Source organism: Homarus americanus, unplaced genomic scaffold (assembly GCF_018991925.1).
Source record: "Homarus americanus isolate GMGI-L3 unplaced genomic scaffold, GMGI_Hamer_2.0 scaffold9729, whole genome shotgun sequence".
Taxonomy (NCBI): Eukaryota; Metazoa; Arthropoda; class Malacostraca; order Decapoda; family Nephropidae; genus Homarus; species Homarus americanus.
In genome coordinates, this window is record NW_024728130.1 from 52655 (window position 1) to 74820 (window position 22166).

The window sequence follows — 22166 nt, forward strand, 5'->3', positions numbered from 1 at the left end:
TTGGAAGACTCTCTGAAGACTTCTTGACGTCACATGAAGACTGGGGGAAGATGGTCACAGTTTGGGTGGTAATAATAATAATAATAATAATAATAATAATAATAATAATAATAATAATAATAATAATAATAACAACAACAACAATAATAATAATAATAATAACAACAACATCAACAAACACTATAATAATAACAGTAACGATGACAAAAACAACAATAACAAATGATACGAGAAACAACAACAATAATAATAATAATAATAATAAATAATAAATCAATCAACAACCCAACTTAGAAGACAATAAAAAAAAACCCATCTTGAGACGAACTCTTTAAAAGGCTCCGTAAAACATTTCTTAAAACTGCATCAGGGACTTTCAGTAACTATGTGAGAGCGTTTCAAGGGTAATAAAAAAAGCCTCAAGACAGTCAAGATTCTCAGACCAACTTGCTGGGGCGGATCCCGAACTAAAAAACTTAATCCTTGGCTGGCAACTCTCCCTCTCTGGGGGCCGGTGAGTGTTGCCGCCACAAGCTCCCTCAAGTCCCAGGCTAATTCACCACGGGAAAATAAATTGGTTACAGTATTATAATTGTGTGTTTGGCTCACCTGAAGAATCTGTGAGAGACGTAGAGTGAGGGGCGACCTGATAGAGGTGTATAAGTGGAAGGCAGGGCTAAACAAAGGGGACATTACAGAGGTACTCAAATTATCCAACCAGGAGCGAACTCGTAACAATGGTTTTAAATTAGACAAATTTAGATTTAGGCGTGAAATAGGTAAACACCGGTTTGGAAACAGAGTAGTGGATGAATGGAACAAGTTACCAAATATCATCATTAACTAGAATACGCTGAATTGCTTCAAACATATGTTGGATGCTCATATGAGCAATAGGGGTTGGGTGTAAATGGGACTGCCCAGTATGGGCCAATAGGCCCGCTGCAGTTTCCTCCATTCTTATGTTCTTATGTGTCTTAACTTATTTTAACTAAGGATTAACCTCACCTTAACTTAACTTAACCTAACCTAACCTAACCTAAAGAATCTCTACCGTAATTAATTTCACCTTGAGATTTTAAACACCATTAATCTAATCTAACCTAACCTAACGATTAACCACTCTAATGTTAACCTAACCTGATTTAACCTATCCTAGTCTGACCCAACCTAACCTAATCCAACCCAAACTAATCGAGCCTGACCCAAACTAACCCATCCTTCCTGAACCTAACCTAACCTAACCAGACCAGGTAAATGGCCCATCACCCCGAATGGTTCTGTCGGATAAACAAGATAGATAAGTCAGTTCTGATTAGCTGGTGTGTGTGTGTGTACAGACCATCACACACACACACACACCTCCCCTCTCCCCATCAGATCAAAACTGCTAAATTTACAAAGGTATAATTCTTTCAAGGGAAAACAGAGGGAAGGGGAGGTGAGGGGTAAATGCTCGTCCATAAATCCACGTCCCAGGGTTCGACTCCCCAGTTAAGAATATACCTGCCCAGTTCACCTGTCTCTCTCTCTCTCTCTCTCTCTAAAATAATGTGATGTAGTATTGCAGATTAATTTCATAAAGTGTTTGTCATCCATCCATTGAGTACGATTAATTAGTACCACCCACCCACCCAGGACCTTTCATCCACCCAGGGCCACCCATCCACCACTAGGACCACCCAGCCACCCACCACCGCCCACAGCAACTAGTGTCTCCGGGTGATAATGAAATGTAAATGTATTCATATAAGCGGTCTCCATGAGGTGGTATATAATGAGGCCTTGTCTAACCTTTTTCTCGCTGTTAATTCTGATACTCTGTGTAATTACCTCTTGGTCACTTATCACCTGGACTCCTTCCTTCCAGTTTGTCCTTCTTTCCTTCCTTCCCGTCATCTTGTCCTTCCTTCCTTCCATTTACCTTGTCCTTTCCTTTCATCTTGTCCTTTCTTCCTTCCATCTTGTCCTCCTACTGATTTTCTTCCTCCCCCCCCCCCTCCTCTTCCTACCCATCTTCTTTCTTCCTTCCTTCTCCTCCTCTCCCTATTAAGTTTTCCCTTCTTCTTCTTCTCTTAGTTATCGTACAAAAAAATGAACTGCCAGCACGAGCAATCAGCAGCACCTGGCCTGGCGTTTCCCTCCTCAGATTAACGCCTGTATGGAAACTATGGTCGACTGTTCGCTCGTCTTGTTCACTGCAGCGTGTGTGTGTGTGTGTGTGTGTGTGTGTGTGTTACGAAAGTCCTCGAATTATTTCCATCTCTCTTAACATATCCTCCGTCTCTTCCTTTACCCACCAGTGTTCACCACCTCCCTTATTATCACCCTCTATTCTGTGTGTCGCTTTCCCTTCTCTCTCTCCCTTCACCCTTTTCTTCGTCTCTCTCTCTCATTTCCGCACTCTCGCTCTCCCCTCCTGTGTTCCCTTATTCCTACCAGCACTCTCACACTCTCCCTACACCAGGACTCCACCACAGTGGGTCCAGGACTTCACCACAACAAGGCCAGGACTCCACCACAGCAGGGGCAAGACCCCACCACAGCAGGGGCAAGACTCCACCACAGCAGGACCCCATCACAGCAGGACTCCACCACAGCAGGGGCAGGACTCCACCACAGCAGGGGCAGGACTCCACCACAGCAGGGCCAGGACACAGTTTGGCAGCGTCTTGGTGATGGGTATTGACGGTCTTTCACACCATTAGAAACAGGGTCGAGCCTCACCCAATGACACTTTTTATTACTCCACCAACCTGATCGTAAATCTTGCCGCCAACCTTCTATGATGACCTGACCTGCTGTGACCTCCTGTGACCCTCAACCACCCAGAGGCATCAATGGGTGACCTGATTTATGCAGAGCGACCCCGAACGATTGAGACCCAGCGATACCCACTGTTGGTTAACATAACCAGCTGTTGAAACTTGGACCCTATGATGCCCGATCTTCAAACTATTCGAAGTCCTGTGACATGACCTACAGAGACCTCAAACTGCTGTGACCTGACCTACAGAAAACTCAAAATAATATGACCTAACCTAATGTGACCTACCCTAACCTACCCAAACTCCTGAAATCTTAAAAATGTTAAAACCTCGAAAATCAAACCTAAACTGAACTGGCCTGCTGAGATCCCACCTGCTGTGATCTGAAAGGATGAGACCCCCACCTGCTGAGACCCGTCAATGGATGACCTGACCTCCAGAGATCTGGGCCGGGGGCAGGGGGGTAAGAGTCATAAACGGGTAGGAAAAGGAATCATGCTTGACTGACGGGGGGTTATGGTTCGTGTGTGTGTGTGTGTGTGATGGTTCTTGAAATATATGTGTAGTAATGTCATGTGCAGTTTGAAGGATGGTGTCCGACGAGGCCATTTACAAACACTCATCCGAGAAGCGAGATGAAAAGGACTATTTTTTTTAACACTTTAAAAACCTTCCCTTGAAACGCGTAGTAAATGACGCCACCAACTACAGCTGCAGGAACCAACTTTTATTTGTCAAGATACGCGACTGAAAAGAAACGTAATTATTTCGAGAAGATTTCGTTCCAGAGGCGAAAACGTTGAGACCAAAATGGCTGTGGGACCTTCCTCATGGATGGCGCCGTGAAGGAGTGACGGGGTGGTAACTACCAAATTGGTCAGGGTCTCGTTAGGTCCCCCTTCAGCGTGGTAAGTCAAGCCAGTCAATGTTTTTCTCGGGTTGAGTCTTCGTGTGCGTGGCCAGTGTGAATTTTTAGGTGCCAAATTACCTTCTTTCCTGCCCACGCGTACCCGGGCTCGCTCTCTCGCTCTCTCTCTTTCTCTCTCCTGCATACCCACGCCGCCACGTCATCAGTGAAGAGACACACCTGGTTACTTCCTCCAGCCTAGTGTCCAGTCTACCTTAATTAATTCTTCGCCTGGATAACCTCTCACCCACCTGTCCCTTCGCTCTCTCTCTCTCTCTCTCTCACTCCTCCCTTACTCTCTCTCACTCCTCCCTTACTCGCTCTCACTCCTCGCTACATCTCACCCCCCTCTCTCTCTCACCTGTCCTCAAGTATCTCTCATCTCACGTTTCTCCCTCCTCTCTCGAATACCAGTGTGTCTCTCACTGTGATCCCCAATTCTCTCATCTCTTTTGATCCTCCCCCTCCCCTCACAACAACACGTCGTATCATACTTCCTCACGTCTCCCCTCACCTTACCCAAGAGCTGACAGTCCCTCCCCCGCTCTATCAACACTGTGGCTGACTCTCATAGCCGACAGACAGACAGACACACACACACACTGTCTCTTTCTCGAATGATTAACACCTTGTAGCTCTCTCTCTCTCTCTCTCTCTCTCTCTCTCTCTCTCTCTCTCTCTCTCTCTCTCTACCAAATCGCACCATCTTTCAAAACTCCTAATCGCCTCCTCCTCCTTATCTTCCTCCTCCTCCTCCTTATCTTCCTCCTTACCTTCCTCCTCCTTATCTTCCTCCTGCTCCTCCTCCTCCTTGATGAAATAATGATCCTAATTTCCCACATTATCTCTACAGACTGGTCATCTTTATCTGGGAGTGGTGAATGAAGTAGTCATTTGTCTGGGAGTGATGAAAGAAGTAGTCATTTGTCTGGGAGTGGTGAAAGAAATCTCCTTTTTACACCACAGACAGTCTTCCTGCGCCCACAGACAGTCTTTCCCGCACCCACAGACAGTCTTTCCACAGTCTTTCCACCCCAGACAGTCTTTCCCGCCCCACAGACAGTCTTTCCCGCACCCACAGACAGTCTTTCCCGCCCCACAGACAGTCTTTCCACCCCACAGACAGACTTTCCCGCCCCACAGACAGACTTTCCACCCCAGATAGTCTTCCCCGCCCCACAGACAGTCTTTCCCGCCCTACAAACAGTCTTTCCCGCCCCACAGACAGACACTTCCAGGTACCAAAGAATTAATCTAGACCGTAAAAAACCCTGTCTTCTGGACCACACAAGGGAGAGGTCCTTTTAGGGTCAATATATATCACTACAGAACCGCTGAATGTTTAGGGTCTTAACCTCCAGTGACGTGATATACTGTTTCTCAAGACATGATATCTTTCTAGACATGATATCTCAAGACATAATATCCCTACAGGCATGATATCTTTCTCCACACGTGATATCCCTACAGACATGATATCTTTCTACAGATCAGATTTACCTCGGGTGTAAACAGATGCCCAGCCTTAAGACTTGCTAAGAGGGCCTCTCAAGACGCCAAACAAACAAATAAATAAATAAATGACACGCTCTCAGTCGCAAAAAAGCTCTTACAGCCAGAAGCTCTCAGGCCACAAAGAGCTCTACACCTAGCAGCTCTCAGGCCACAAAGAGTTTTACACCTTGGCAGCTCAGACCACAAACGCTCTACACCTAGCAGCTCTCAGGCCACAAAGAGTTCTACACCTAGCAGCTCAGACCACAAAGAGCTCTACGCCTAGCAGCCTCAGGCTCCAAAGAGCTCTATACCTAACAACTCAGGCCACAAAGAGCCTCTACGCCTAGCAGCCTCAGACCACAAAGAGCTCTACGCCAGCAGCTCAGGCCACAAAGAGCTCTACACCTAGCAGCTCTCAGACCACAAAGAGCTCTACACCTAGCAACTCTCAGGCCACAAAGAGCTCTACGCCTAGCAGCTCAGACCAAAGAGCTCTACGCCTAGCAGCTCTCAGACCACAAAGAGCTCTACGCCTAGCAGCCTCAGGCCACAAAGAGCTCTACACCTTGCAGCTGTCAGGCCACAAAGAGCTCTACACCTAGCAGCCCAGACCACAAGGAGCTCTACGCCTAGCAGCTCTCAGCCAAGAAGAGCCTTATACCTTAACAACCTCGGGCCACAAAGAGCTCTACACCTAGCAGCTGTCAGGACACAAAGAGCTCTAACCTAGCAGCTCTGGGCCACAAAGAGCTCTAAACCTAGCAGCTCTCAGGCCACAAAGAGCTCTACACCTAGCAGCCTCAGGCCACAAAGAGCTCTACACCTAGCAGCTCTCAGGCCACAAAGAGCTCTACACCTAGCAGCTCTCAGGCCACAAAGAGCTCTACACCTAGCAGCTCTCAGGCCACAAAGAGCCTCTACACCTAGCAGCTCAGGACTAAAGAGCTTCTACAACCAGCAGCTCTCAGGCCACAAAGAGCTGTATAAGAGAAAGTTTCAGAAGCACAAGAGACCGTGAGAGTCAGCTGCCAGCAACCCCGCAAGGGCATTACTCCTACGTGTGCATATTCATAGTCACACACACACACACACACACACACTCCTCAAGTGGTGTGTGGGAGGGTTGAAGGGCAGAGAAGGTGAAAGAGTGAGAAAAAGAGTGTGTGTGTAAGAAAGGGATGGTTTAGAGTTAGAAGATCAGAGTGTGTGTGTGAGGCTGTACTGGTCCACCTGGCTGGCTGTGACGAGCGACGCCCCTCACACCTGCATCAATATTCACCCCTTTTAGTCACCCTCGCTACTCACCTGATGATCGGGGTGAGGGAGGTCAGGGAGATGTGAGGGAGGTGCGGGTGAGGGAGGGGGAGGATGAGTAATTTTTTTTTGGGGGGGGAGGGTGGAAGGTGAGGAAGGGTAGAAGGAATGTGTTCTGGAAAGGGGAGCAGACCATAGACACACCCTCACCTCACCTGGGGTAATTAAGGCTCCACAGGTAAGGCCACCTTGTCTAGCATCAATACACTATACTAATATACCTGTTAAACTAATCCATTTTTCCATTTAATTTACTCATACATTCATTATTATTTAGTTAGTAAATATTTCAATTCGTTCCCACTAACAAAATCCAAAATATGGCACAGACACCCCAGTTGTTTACACTTCCGTTCTCTATGCATTGATAAACATTGAACGCACCGGCACGTGATACTTCCGAGTTTCAACACAACATCCACAACACTCTGTAAATGTTTATCAAAGGAATATATATCACCCACAACCATTACAGAAACATTACCTTAGCGGACGACAGGTGTACCTATTCAACGACACGTACCTGTAATTAAGAAAAAAAAATACTTTAAATGGTAGGAGGGTTGATCGGTTCACCAGGTATAGGACACTAATACCAGATCATTGAGGCTGGTAATTCTTCCTGGATTAGAGGAGAGGATAGGGAGAGAACCTAGGGGGTTGTATGTCCAGTGGTATGGTAAAACTGAGAGCGTGTGGAGAGGCATGATGGCTCTCTCTCCTTCACTAATAATGTGTAAGAACCTCCTCCTCCTACCCCCCCTCCCTAACAGACTGGCCTCCACTAAATAATATACAGGTGTTATAACTTGAAGCTAAAGATTAATGAGAAGGTAAACTAATATCAAGAGTCATCATTACACCGACTTGTTCTGGTCATCTAAATCACTCGTTAGGAAAATGTCTTCCTTGTGAGAAAGAATGAACGAATGAAAGATTGAAAGAATGAAAGTGAAAGAAATAATTCAACCGCATAAAAAAAAAACGATAAAAATGTAAACGTATCATTTTTTTTTGTAAATTTCCTCTGAATTAATTTTCCAATATTCCCCCCTCCTGAGGACAATAGTCACGACCCCCCCTCCTCCTCTCCCTGCTTCCCCTCACCCCCACCTCTCTCACCAGACTCCAGCCGCCTCCTTCCCCTCACCCCTCTTTCTCCCACCCCCTCTCATCACCTCCATCACCCTAACCACCTCTTCACTCCATCTACCACCCCCCCCAGAGCTAAGACACGAGAGGGACTAAGGGGGGCGTGGGGGGGCAGGTGTAATGAGCCAACTAGGGGCCGTAATTGGTGGAGGCGGGGCCCACAATGTAATGAGGCCACACAAAGAGCAACAACACAGCTAATATTTTGCTCTAACTTATATTAGTGTGTGTGTGTGTGTGTGTGTGTGTGTGTGTGTTAAGAGAGGCTACAGTTACAGTACAAACATCCATATAAGTACTTACATACATACATACATACACATAATTACACACATACATACACACATACATACACACACACATACATACATACATACATACATACATACATACATACATACATACATACATACATACATACACACACACACTTACATACATACATACATACATACATACATACATACACACATACATACACACATAAATACACACACACACACACACACACACACACACACACACACACACACATACATCCATACATACACACACTTACATACATACATCCATACATACACACACACTTACATACATACACTACAGTCACTTACAAACCATATCAACAATCTCCACTTACATATACTGTACACTAAACACTATACTTATTTACCAAACACCAACAGTCGCTTACAAACCACTTAAAATAACTTACAAACCACTAAAAATAAAACCACTTAAAATAACTTACAAACCACTAAAAATAACCTACAACACTTAAAATAACACAAATCACTTAAAATAACTCTTACAAACCGCTTAAAATAACAAAAAACACTTAAAATAACACAAATCACTTTAAATAACACTTACAAATCACTTAAAAATACTAGTCACTTACACCTGAGCATGTCAACAAGAGATGAATACACACAATTAACCTGAGTGCCTCCCTCACTAACCACCGCCATCCATCTTGATCATAAATCACACCATCAGGAGGGAACCATCTGTACCGCCCATTAAGGTGCAGGAGGGGAATGTACAAGGGAAGGAGGGGGGTAACGGAAGGAAGAATGGCTGGGGAGGTGTGGGGATGGGAGGGTTAACAGGAGGGGGTAGCAGAGGAGGTAACAGGAGAGGGGTAGCAGAGGGGGTAACAGGAGGGGGAAGCAGGGAAGGGGGTAGCAGAGGGGGTAACAGGAGAGGGGTAGCAGAGGGGGTAACAGGAGGGGGGACAACACAGGGAGGGACGACATGAGGAGGACAAAGTAGGAAGGGCTGATGCCTGGCACACAGAGTACAACCTTCCTGCAGGCATTTGTAAACGAGATGTGTGTGTGTGTGTCTGTCCGTGACTGTTGTTTGTTTATCATTTAGTCGAGGCGGTGAAGAATTGTTACACGACTCTCACACTCGTACATACAGTACATACATGGGGTGTGGACGTGCGTAGTCGGCGCTGCCTGCTGAGGTCAGGAACTTCCCCATACTCATCTGGATTTATCAACATCCTCCCGCCAACAGTACAGTGCAAAGATTGATAATCAACCCACAAGTGACATACAAAAGTGACAATTTCAACTCGAAAGAAACAACTGTTAGTGACAATCAGTACAAAGCAGTCCGCCACCACCAACACCGGATGAGAAGCCAAGAAAGACTCCTAACTACACCAGGGGAGAAATGAGGACTCCCTACTCCACCCAGGTGAGGAACTATGAATTCCTAACTACATCACATGAGGAACAAGAACCATCTCCAACACCCTGTGTGAGCTGAAGGACCTACCCCGACCACGTGGTGATGTGCTAAACATCTGCAGCTGTAGTGAGGAAGCGGCTTAGCACCCAGGTACGACGGCCATCCAAACAATGGGAAGGACTTTGTTGGCGCCAATATCAGGTCACAAGAATGTTTACAAGACCAGCTCTCACAGTACCATATCTACAGTTAATCTATATGTTGACTCTACGTTTCTTATATTTTTTGTATTGAAAGCTTTTGTCAATCAAGTGACCCACTCCCCGATTTCACCATATGTAACTTTATCACCTCTGTTTATTGTATATTTTTAGCCATGTTATCTTAATAAACCGTTAATTATTATTATTACAAACATACATACAGACATACACACACATTTACACAAAAAGACCTACGAAAACATACACACACACACACACACATATATAAGCACCATCGTCTGTAATCGCCGGAGCCAAGATGCAAGACTGTCAATAAGAGACTGTGGCGTGTGGGAGCTGACTCGCCATAATCCCCGTCTTCTCCGGCCCAAACAACAGCGATAATCTCTATTGTTCCGTGACAGCAGCTTCCCTCCCACTCAGCATGACAGTGTTGATGACAAGGTCTTTATCGCGAGGAGACTGGCATTATTACTGGCACTACCCCCGGTGCCAAGTGTATCTTTGTAGGTGTGTAGAAGAGGAATCAAACCTAAACCTAACCTAACCTAACGCCACACACTCCTACACACACACACACAGTCTGGATCTTCGTCAGGGGGTTCCTCTTATACTCTCCTGACCACCTCATGTTTATCTAAGCTTCCCCGACGTTTACACAAGACTCGCCAAAAATTTCACCAGATATCAGCACAGGTCGCGTGGGGCTGGTACAAAATTTATCCTTTTAGTTTTTTTATTCATTTCCCAATTTATTTTTTTTAATCCCTGGAAAGTTAAGTAGATTTTTTTAAGGAGTATAATAAAAAACCGCCATTAGAGAATTACTACGATTGGATTACATTTTCCACGATAAGTCATTGAGTTACCTTAGTATACCTTCACTCACACACCTGGATTCTATTATTCAGGTGACATCTTTCCTCCTCTTCTTCATTCTTATTTTCTTCTTTCTCCTCCTAGTCCCCTCTTTCACTTAATTCATGGTTAATTCTCCCTTCATTACCTCTTTCTATCCCCCCTTCTTTCTTCCCTCCCCTACACTACTATCCCCCCCTCCCTCCCCTCTTCTTCTTCTTACCTCTCCCATCCCCATCCCTCCATCTCCTCTCACACTCCCCCCCTCTCTCTACAACTCCTCCCACTCCCTCCTCTCACCACCTCCTCCCACTCTCCCTCTCACCACCTCCTCCCACTCCCCCTCTCCCCCTCCCACCTCCTCCCACTTCCACCTCCTCTCCCCCACTCCCCTCTCACCACCTCCTCCCACTCCCTCTCTCTCTTGGGCATTACCGGACCAGAGTTAATTAGCCTGTTGTTTGATTTATCCGTGTCGATCGTTTACTCTGATGACCCATTACCTCCCTAAACTACTGACTGATGGCCTCTACGTCTCGCTGCCTTAACTTTACTTTGCTGGGTGCCATCCTGTCTTCTTGCTGCTGGGTGCCATAATCTTGCTGCTGGGTGCCATCATTTTACTGCTGGGTGCCATCCTGTCTTCATGCTGCTGGGTGCCATCATCTTGCTGCAGGGGTGCCATCATCTTACTGCTGGGTGCCATCCTGTCTTCTTGCTGCTGGCCATAATCTTGCTGCTGGGTGCCATCATTTTGCTGCCATCCTGTCTTCATGCTGCCAGGTGCCATCATCTTGCTGCTGGGTGCCATCATCTTACTGCTGGGTGCCATCCTGTCTTTTGCTGCTGGTGCCATAATCTTGCTGCTGGGTGCCATCATCTTACTGCTGGGTGCAATTCTGTCTTCTTGCTGCTGGGTGCCATCATCTTACTGCTGGGTGCAATTCTGTCTTCTTGCTGCTGGGTGCCATCATCTTACTGCTGGGTGCCATTCTGTCTTCTTGCTGCTGGGTGCCATCATCTTACAGCTTTAATAATCATCTCCCAGGTGAGGGGGTCGATTTGGCACTTTTTTCAGGTTTGTCTTAAGACTATCCTTATACCTCTTCAGTTGCCCGCCGGCCATGCGGATAACATGGCCAGTCCAGCGTAGATAATCATGGATACTGGCGGGCGCGATATACATAGGCCTACATGCACACAAAGTACATACGCACACAACCAGGACTGGTTTACGATGCACCATGGTGAAAGTTATGCGTACACGAGAGAGAGAGAGAGAGAGAGAGAGAGAGAGAGAGAGAGGTTGATATGAGAGCAGCACCCGACCACCACTCACAGCCCTGACGCCCTCGTACACAAGAGTGATGAATGACGTAACTGTAGAGCCAAGGTCAATATTGTTGTCTTACCTCCGCACACCCCCCCCCCTTTTTTGTGTGTAGAGAAAGGAGGGGGTGAAGGAAGATTAGAGGTGGGGGAAGGAAGTTATAGTTCGGAAATTGAAGAAATTTAGGTGGAGGTACAAGAGGGCGGGCTGACTGCCTAGTTAACCTAATAGTGTGTTAGGGTTGTGTCATGGGTTAGTTACTGTCTGTCGGTACAGGCACTAGACATCCTACCCTACCCCATATATGGGTGTCCAGGCCTACAGTGATGACCCACCCCTCCCCTCACCCCCCATCCAGGCCTACAGTGATGACCCACCCCTCTCCTCCCCCAAGTCTACAGTGATGACCCAACCCACCTCTCCCCCAGGCCTACAGTGATGACCCACCCCTGAGTCCAAAATGAAGCCCTAAGATTCGTCACAGGTGAAAGATACCCCTTCACCAGAACCACAGCCGAGATACATTGAGACCTGAGAATAAAACCCACCAACCAGCAGCTGCACACCCTGGTCAGCAGAGTTTGGCAAAAGATAGAACGTTCAGAGCAAGAACTCCTTCAAAGAATCCCACCAGATAACGACAACAACCATACATGGTTCCCAAATAGTTACCAAATCTTAAAAGGGCCATTACCATCCCCGATCTACACGGCCAGGCAATAGACAACCACCCGAGACCAGCATCCGCCAGTAGGGTCGGCGGAATATGAAACAAGGCCCTTAAAACACCCATATGGGGTAGGGTAGGATGTCTAGTGCCTGTACCGACAGACAATAACTAACCCATGACACAACCCTAACACACTATTAGCTTAACTAGGCGGCCAGCCCGCCCTCTCTTACCTCCTCCTAAATTTCTTCAATTTCCGAACTATAACTTCCTTCCCCCACCTCTAATCTTCTTTCACCCTCCTTTCTCTACCACAAAAAAAAACTTGAGTACACGCGCTAGTACATGCGACGAGTGCTTTTGCGTGTTTAGACAAGTGCACGAGAGCCGAGTGCATGTGGGTGTAGGTGAGGGTCCTGGAGGCCACACGAGAGGGAGGGAGGGAGGGATAGAGAGAGGCTACTTAACACGTACTCACCTCACAGACGCCACGCCAGGATATAACTTTGTGCGATAAAGTTTGGCTAAAAGTTAAAAAAGACTTTACATTAAAACGAAGGAACAGTTGCATTCACTTAAACACATAACGTGCAAGTCGGAGTGAAACCTCTCAGTTATATCTAACACAGCCCTTAACAGTCAGGTGTGTGTGTGTGTGTGTGTGTGTGTCCCTCCTACAGCATCTCGATTTATTTCTCCCCACCAACTAATACACGAATTTTAGCATTGTTTGTTTGTTTGTTTCAAGTGGCTATCCCACCCCCACCACCCCTACTCCTCCTCCTCTCCTTTGTGTGCCGAGTTATTCGTTTGTGTTCCAGTCATTATTCATTTGTTTTTTCTCCCTTGTCTTGCGGTTTCATTTTCCTGCTAGCAGTTTGGGAGAAATGATGTCCTCTTCGTTCTCATTACTCAATGTGTGTGTGTGTGTGTGTGTGTGTGTGTGTGTGTGTGTGTGTGTGTGTGTGTGTGCGTGCGTGTGTGTGTGTACTTAAGGCGGGAGGTAAGTGCTGGGTGAGGAAGTATCAGCAGTGTGGAGGGGGAAAGAAAGAAGGCAGCACTTAATTTTCCGTAAATCCTCTCCTCCTGCCAGTGCCTCGTCTCCCCCCCGCCAGTGCCTCGTTTCCCCCGCCAGTGCCTCGTTTACCCCGCCAGTGCCCTCGTCTCTCCCCAGCAGCCTCCACCATCAGAAGAAGATAAAGCCACAGCCTTATTAACAGATCACCCCGCTGGCCCAGTGACCCACCAGCCTGGACAACACTTCTTTCGGGTTCATTCCTACCCACTCACCACCTTCAGGACCTAAGAACCAGTAGTAGGAACAGCACCACGCCTCCTCTCGGGGCCTCAGCACCGCTGTCCACCGCACCACGCCCTCAGGCCCTCACCTTCCACGCCCCCTCCAGCACCGTCCTCAGGCCATCTGGCACCAAGTCCCTCAGGCCATCACCAGCACCACGCCCCTCAGGCCCACCTCACCAGCACCACGCCCCCTCCAGCACCACGCCCCCCTCAGCCATCATAGCACCGCCTCAGGCCATCACCAGCACCACGCCCCCTCCAGGCCATCACCAGCACCACGCCCCCTCCAGGCCCTCACCAGCACCACGCCCCCCTCCAGGCCCTCACCAGCACCACGCCCCCCTGTGGTGGGTGGTCCTGACACACGGCTTCCCGGGTGTCCCCAGAGTCCTCCTTCTTTAAACAGGTCTTCCTGAGGGCGGCCGCAACTCTGCATACTTTACCCATCTCTTTCCTCCCTCTCCACCACCTCTTTCCTCCCTCTCCACCAGCCTTCCCTCCCTCTCCCACCACCTCTTTCCTCCCTCTCCACCAGCCTTCTCCCCCCCCCCCTGGCGCATTTTACAATAAACTTAGAAGACAAAAATATCCTTGCTGCTCTTACAGTTAGTGGTGTTGGTGTAATGGTGCTGGTGTAGTGGCGTTGGTGCCTCTTATCTGTATACACCACCAGCACGGGCAGTCAGTAGCGTCTGGCGTTCGTCCATCTTCATAATCATTTAGTTACCGACGATGTTATGCCTGGAGAACGTTCTCTCAATAACTATCAATCTATCTATCTATCAATCTATCTATTTATCTATCACACAATAATACCCCCCCCCACCCCCACACACCTCCGGCCGGCCCACAGAAGCGTGATATCAACAGCAGGATAACAATGTCCCTTTGTTTATCTCTGGTGTTATCTTGATGTGTTATCTGGGGGAAATGGTTGAGATGGTGACGTCACTGGAGGCTACCAGGTAAGGCGTGAGATAAAGACGTCGTTGTGGGGTGCCTGCGTGACTACTACTACTACTACTACTACAGTCACTACTACACCGAACAGCCAATCACAGTCAATCCCACCATCACCTACAGCCCATTAACCAATCAGAAGACAGGTTATCCATTTTCTCTACTTATTAATTTTACATATACCTGCCCAAAACACCTGTAATTATGAATAACATTTCTGATCTTAATTTTACTGGAATTTGTTTTTTATTTAGGCTAAAGCAAAGTGAGTTTCGTAGTATCGTCGTAAGAGAGAAGCGAAAAAAAGATGGCCTGTGATTGGTGGAGGAGTTACGTGCGCCTTGGGATATCTTGACCGTGATTGGTGGAGTTACATGTATCTTGGGAGACCTTGGCTATGATTGGGTGTTGAGCGTCGGGTAGCCTATACAGAACGAGATCCGTGGTTGGTCAGGTAAGATGGTTATCCTATAGCCTGGGTCATGGTTAGGTTTGGGTTAGGTTAGGTTTGGGTTAGGTTAGGATTAGGTTTAGGTTAGGTTAGGTTAGGGTTGGGTTAGGTTAGGTTAGGTTAGGTTAGGGTTAGGTTAGGTTAGGCACCACACACCTGAAGGCTAGTACAAGAAGTCATCACAAGACCGAAGAAAATAATGGACAAAGAATAATGGGTGATGAGAAGCCCACAGAGGAGGAGGAAGAACAAGAGGAGGAAGAGGATGAGGAAGAAGAGGAGGAAGAGGATGACAAAAAAGGAATAGGAGGAAGAGGATGAGGAAGAAGAGGAATAGGAGGAGGAGGAGGAGAAGAAAAAAAAGAGGAAGAAGTGAAGAGAAAGAAGAGGAAGAAGAGGAAAGAAGAGGAAGAGGAGGAAGAAGAGCTGAAAGAAACTACCAAAGCCCCGAGCATCAAACAAGACGAGGTAACTGTGGGGAAAACAAAAACACCAACAAAAAAACACCAAAGCCATAATTACATTCCTCTGTTAATTACCGAGTCTCAAACGGTCCCGAGTCTCAAACGGTCCCGAGTCTCAAACGGTCCCGAGTCTCAAACGGTCCCGAGTCTCAAACGGTCCCGAGTCTCAAACGGTCTCGAGTCTCAACGTCCGAGTCTCAAACGGTCTCGAGTCTCAAACGGTCTGAGTCTCAAACGGTCCCGAGTTCAAACGGTCTCAGTCTCAAACGGTCGAGTCTCAAACGGTCCGAGTCTCAAACGGTCTCGAGTCTCAAACGGTCAGTCTCAAACGGTCCCGAGTCTCAAACGGTCCTGAGTCTCAAAGGTCTCGAGTCTAAACGGTCTAGTCTCAAACGGTCCGAGTCTCAAACGGTCTCGAGTCAAACGGTCCGAGTCTCAAACGGTCCCGAGTCTCAAACGGTCTCGAGGTCTCAAACGGTCCCGAGTCTCAAACGGTCTCTGGTCTCAAACGGTCTCGAGTCTCAAACGGTCCGAGTCTCAAACGGTCCTGAGTCTCAAACGGTCCCGAGTCTCAAACGGTCCCGAGTCTCAAACGGTCTCGAGTCTCAAGGTCCGAGTCTCAAAGGTCCAGTCTCAAACGGTCTCAGTCTCAACGTCTGAGTTCAAGGTCTGAGTCTCAAACGGTCCCGAGTCTCAAACGGTATATACTGTTGTTGGCCTCACAAACTTTACCTATACCCTTTATTTGTTTATATACCTCCTTCCGGTAGACACTGAGGCTCCTACCCTCTCTCTCACTCTTTCCTCCTTCCGGTAGACTCTGAGGCTCCTACCCTCTCTCTCACTCTTTCCTCCAGCTCTCATCTCTCTTTAAGTACTTGTGGCTGGAGCTCTCTTAAAGTACTGTGGAATTTCTGTGCTTTATTATACTAAACCTTCCAAAATTGTATTGTCTTGCCCCCCAACACACTCTTTCTTCCAAGAGTTTCAAGAGCCACTTACGCTTCCAACAGCTCTAATACGCTTCCAACAGCTCTAATACGCTTCCAACAGCTCTAATACGCTTCCAACAGCTCTTACGCTTCCAACAGCTCTTTACGCTTCCAACAGCTCTTATACGCTTCCAACAGCTCTAATACGCTCCCAACAGCACTAATACGCTTCCAACAGCTCTAACGCTTCCAACAGCTCTAATACGCTTCCAACAGCTCTAATACGCTTCCAACAGCTCATACGCTTCCAACAGCTCTATACGCTTAGCTCTAATACGCTTCCAACAGCTCTAATACGCTTCCAACAGCTCTTATACGCTTCCAACAGCTCTTATACGCTTCCAACAGCTCTTATACGCTTCCAACAGCTCTTATACGCTTCCAACAGCTCTAATACGCTTCCAACAGCTCTTACGCTTAGCTCTTAAACAATTTCCAGAAGCCTTCAAGTGTATCAATAAACGCCGAGGTGTCTGTACGGGCTCATCTAAGACGGCAACTCGTATCTGGAATCTCACAATGGATAAATTCCCCCTTTCCAATCTCCCCTACCTTCAACCCTCACTCTCCCTGCCCCCCCTCCCTCCCTCTTCCTTCAGCCTCCCTGTCCAACCATCTCCCTTCTACTCCACAATCCTCTGCCCCCCCTTTCTCCTGGGTCCACATCCCAACAATGGGTTTTCGATAAACTCCTGTGTGTTGACCGTGTATCTATGTAATATTACCAGCTTTCAATTTGTTACACCAAGATTTCCATAGGCCCTTTACATCTAGGCTAGGTAGTAGGCAGCTACCAAACAGGAAGTACTACCGCCTGGGAAGATATTGGAAGCATAATGTATTATCTGTAGACCCTGCTGCCATATGGCATCACGAAAATTGTGACCAAGTCCCAGGTTGTTGATCTGCCTTTCTGCCTCATTTACACACAATTGCAGGGTCTCAATTGTTTCTCTTACCATTGACAACACAACATACATATATCGTTTCTCACTTTTGGATCTTTTTCATTTTTGTATTTATAGTTCTTTTGTTATTAAAATTATTATTATTATTACAGTTACTGTATTATTATCATCATTATTTTATTATTTTATTTTGTTTGTTTTATCATAATTCTTATTTATTATGAATTATTATGACTATTATTTATTATTATTATTATTATTATTATTATTATTAATTTATTATTATTATTATTACATTTTCGCCCAGCCCCGATGTGGGTCAGTGACCTGTGTCCGGGTGGGTTAATCCCGTATATATATATAATAATAATATTAATATATAAAAAAAAAAAAAAACCAGGCTTCCCAGAGGTCATCACAGTCAGTTCTCCAGAGATCACTGTACTAGATTTTCCATAGACTATTTAATAGGTTTTATAAATTTATATTGGTCAAAGTATCTAGTTTTCCTTGGGTCACTGCTCAGGGTTACGTTAGGTTGGGTGCTAATATACATACAATACTCTTCCCATATGCCACTACGGTAAGAGGCATGTTTACTGTAAGTCATACACCGTTTAACATACACACTACTGAATATTTAAAGGTCCCTCACGTATGGGCTGCTTATTGTCCCTGACACTGAGGGTTCCATGCTCATTACAGGGTCCTCAGGTCACCACATCAAGCTCTGGAGGTTATTTAACAGGATATATACGGTACTAACACTGGAGGTCTCTTAACAGGATATATACGGTACTAACACTGGAGGTCTCTTAACAGGATATATACGGTACTAACACTGGAGGTCTCTTAACAGGATATATACGGTACTAACACTGGAGGTCATTTAACAGGATATATACGGTACTAACACTGGAGGTCTCTTAACAGGTTATATACGGTACTAACACTGGAGGTCTCTTAACAGGATATATACGGTACTAACACTGGAGGTCTCTTTACAGGTTATATACGGTACTAACACTGGAGGTCTCTTAACAGGATATATACGGTACTAACACTGGAGGTCTCTTTACAGGTTATATACGGTACTAACACTGGGTCTAACAGGATATATACAATACTAACACAGGAATTTACCATCATCTTACCACAGTCACCCCAAGATATTTACCAACGCCTAATGTTTGTCATCCAAGAATTTTCACACGTCTTCAACTAATAGTCTAAGGGCATTTTAGTTTCCTCCACCACATCATTACATTATTTTTTGTTTGGTAGTTTTAAATACGAGTTTTTCACACCGCTGCCAACACACCCTCATGCTTCTACCCTCCCACGACGCTCCTGATATCTGGTGGCTCTACATCAGCCTCACGAACTAACACTTTATTTCAGAATCACAACTCAGCAGTTTTGACTCAATTGTACAACACATTACAAATTTCTCCAGAGTTTCCTAGTATTACCCCCTCCCCCTCCCCCCCTCCCATCTTTCATTCCCTCTTCTCCACTACCCCTCCCTCCCACGAAATCCTTACACAACACTACTTCAAAATCCCTCAAACAGTAATTTCTAGACTACCTCACACTGGGGGTGGGGTGGGGGGTTCAAGTCTCCCTTACACAGCAGTTTCCATACACGTCACCCCCATCCACCCTCCCTACCACCCATCCACCCTCCCTACCACCCAGCCACCCTCCCCAAAGAGACCAAAATCGTGGTTCTCGTTCCCCTCCTTCCTTCCCGTCTCTCTCTCTCTCCCTACTTTACATACAGGATCCTCTATCATTATGAATCTTCCATTCGTGAGAGTTCTGCAACATTTATTTTCTCAAGTAGGCGGCAACCTTTCAGCAGCGGCCGGGAGGTATATACTGGGCGCTGGCAGCAGGAGTGAGAGGCCATGCAACATTACCTCTCTACCCCTCTCTACCTCTCTCACCCGCTTCTCCCTTACGTGCCTGCTCACACCTCTCAACACCTCTCCTCAGCCCCTTCCCTACCTCCTCCTCCCTTAATGGCAGAACACTATGATGCCTCTCTGCTGGTGATGCTAGTGGCTGATGGTGGTGGTAGTGATGGTGATGGGTGGTGATATTTAATAGTGGTTGTGATGCTAGTGACTGATGATGATGATAGTGATGATGATGATACTTGATAGTGATAATGGTAAATTAATATTCCCCTACATAAAAATAAATAAAATAAATAATAACAATAATATATAATTATTAACTGGTAAAAGTATCACAACATACCTATACAGCCTGGTAGACCCTGCTGCCATATGGCATCACGAAAATTGTGAACAAGTCCCAGGTTGCTGATCTGACTTTCTGCCTCATTACACACAATTGCAGGGTCTCAATTGTTTCTCTTACTTTGACAACACAACATATATATACGTATATCGCCTGCTACTGTTTTTTTATTTATTTATTATTATTATTATTACAGTATTATTATTATTAAATTGGCCCCAGGCCCCGATGTGGGTCAGTGACCTGTGCCCGGTGGGGTAATCTCAATATATATATATATATATATATATATATATATATATATATATATATATATATATATAATAAATAATATAATAAATAAATAAATAAATAAATAATAAATAAATAAATAAAATAAAAAGTAATTTTTAATTAGGTAAATCAGATCACTTAAGATACAACCAAGATCATTTTAACTTTCCAAGATCATTCAAGATCAATGGAGGTATAATACTTGGTAATAATAAGTCGAATATATAGAAAATAGTGAGAAGGATTAAAACAGTTGCTTCAAGAGTTACTTTGGGGCTTTCAGGTTGTGACTGGTTGATTGGGGGGGTGACTGGTTGATTGAAAGTCGTTAGAGAGATGGGCGAGTGATTTGAGTCCAGACCTTCTAAATTAGGGTTGTGTTATGGTGCGTCATCAGCCCCTATTTTCCACCTTGTCTCGGAACGACCTGTAACGACCCTTAGTAAAAAAAAAAGTAAATAAAAAAAATAAAATAAAATAGATAAATAAATAAAATAAATAACAGCAATAGACAATAATAAAAATAAGACAATTGGTAAATAAAAGCGAAAAAAACGAGAAAAAACCCAGAAAAAGAACAAATAAAAACTAACACACAAACAAACACATCAATTAAGAAAACAAACAAAAAATACAACAAAAACAAAGAGAAATAGAACAAAAATAAACAAATACAATACATACACATTCAGAAAAATAAAGTCTAATTGACAGTTGAAGCTTTTCGGGTTATTTCAATATATCTCTGGGCGGAGGAGAAAGTTTACCGAGCGGGCTCAGCTGGGTACGTCTCAGGAAGGGGGAGCCCATCACTACCCATCCCCGTCATTTTACCGTCCCATCATCTTACTATCCCATCATTTTACCGTCCCATCATCTACCGTCCCGTCATTTACGTCCATCACCTTACCGTCCCTCATCTTACTGTCCCATCATTTACCGTCCCATCAACTTACTGTCATCATTTACCGTCCCATCATCTTACTATCCCATCATTTACTCATCATCTACCGTCATCAACTTACTGTCCCATCATTTCGTCCCATCATCTCGTCCATCATCTTACCGTCCCATCATCTTACCGTCCCATCAACTTACTGTCCCATCCCACCTCCTGCCCAATCCTATCACCTACCCCCATCCCACCACATCTATCACCCTTTTCCGTCATAACCTTTCCTTTTCCACCCTCCCTCCCATCTCAACCCATCCTCCTTCTCCCTCCCTTTTTAATTCCCATCCTGTCTTCCTCTCTATGTCATCCCTCCCTTTATCATCCTCTCCTCTTCCTTTCTTAGTTCCTTTTCACCCTCTTCTTCTTCCTCCTCCACCTCTATCTGCCCTCTTTTCCTCTTATCTTCCACTCTCTCCTCTTCCTTCCTCATCCATCACTCTTCCTCGCCTTTATTCCCCTCTCTTGCTCTTCCTCGTCTTATCTTGGTATATCCCTCCCCCTCCTCCTCTCTCTCCCTCCCTCTCCAACCATCACCCCTTTCCTTGCATTTCTCCCCTCCTTCCCTACATCCCCCTCCTCCTTTCTAACCCTCCATTCTTTCTTCCCTTCCCTATCTTTCTTCTCCACCCCACCCCCACCCCATGGCCGTGGGCGCGGCCTGCGAGCTATCGGACAAATGGGTCAATTTGGTGCGCGGCCAAGGCTAGGCAGGGCGCGGGGCGTGTCATACTGGGCCAGAGTTCATTCTCATGCTTCACCAGGGGTCACGGAGGGTGGGCAGGGGAGAGAATAGGATAATATGAGGAGGAGGGAGAGAAGAGAGATAATGTGGGAAGAGAGGGAAAGGGGAGAGAAGAGAGAGGGGAGAGAGAGAGAGAGAGAGAGGATGGAGGAAGAAGGAGAGGGAGGGAGATGTAGAGAGCAGGATAGGATAATGTCGGGAGAGGGGAGGAAGGAGTAGAGAGGTGGGGTGAGGTGGGAACGGAGGAGGGAGTAAGGAGAGACTGGCGGAGAATAGGATAAGCGGGGAGAGAGAGAGAGAGAGAGAGAGAGAGAGAGAGAGAGAGAGAGAGAGAGAGAGAGAGAGAGAGAACACACAAAGAGAGAAACAGTCAGAATGGTGGCCTCTTACTCTCTAAGCTTTACGAGGTGGTGACGATGGCAGAGAT

General features: G+C 46.1%; 1 protein-coding gene across 1 annotated transcript in view; it reads left to right on the forward strand.

Moving 5' to 3' along the window:
* Positions 1-6190, forward strand: part of LOC121866019 (putative protein TPRXL) — a 30232-nt gene extending 24042 nt beyond the window's left edge. Inside the window, exons 2-4 of the mRNA XM_042365605.1 lie at positions 2468-2682; positions 5554-5746; positions 5923-6190. Coding sequence (XP_042221539.1) covers positions 2468-2682; positions 5554-5746; positions 5923-6190 — 676 coding nt within the window. The remainder of the gene's footprint in view (positions 1-2467; positions 2683-5553; positions 5747-5922) is intronic.
* Positions 6191-22166: the final 15976 nt, after the last annotated feature.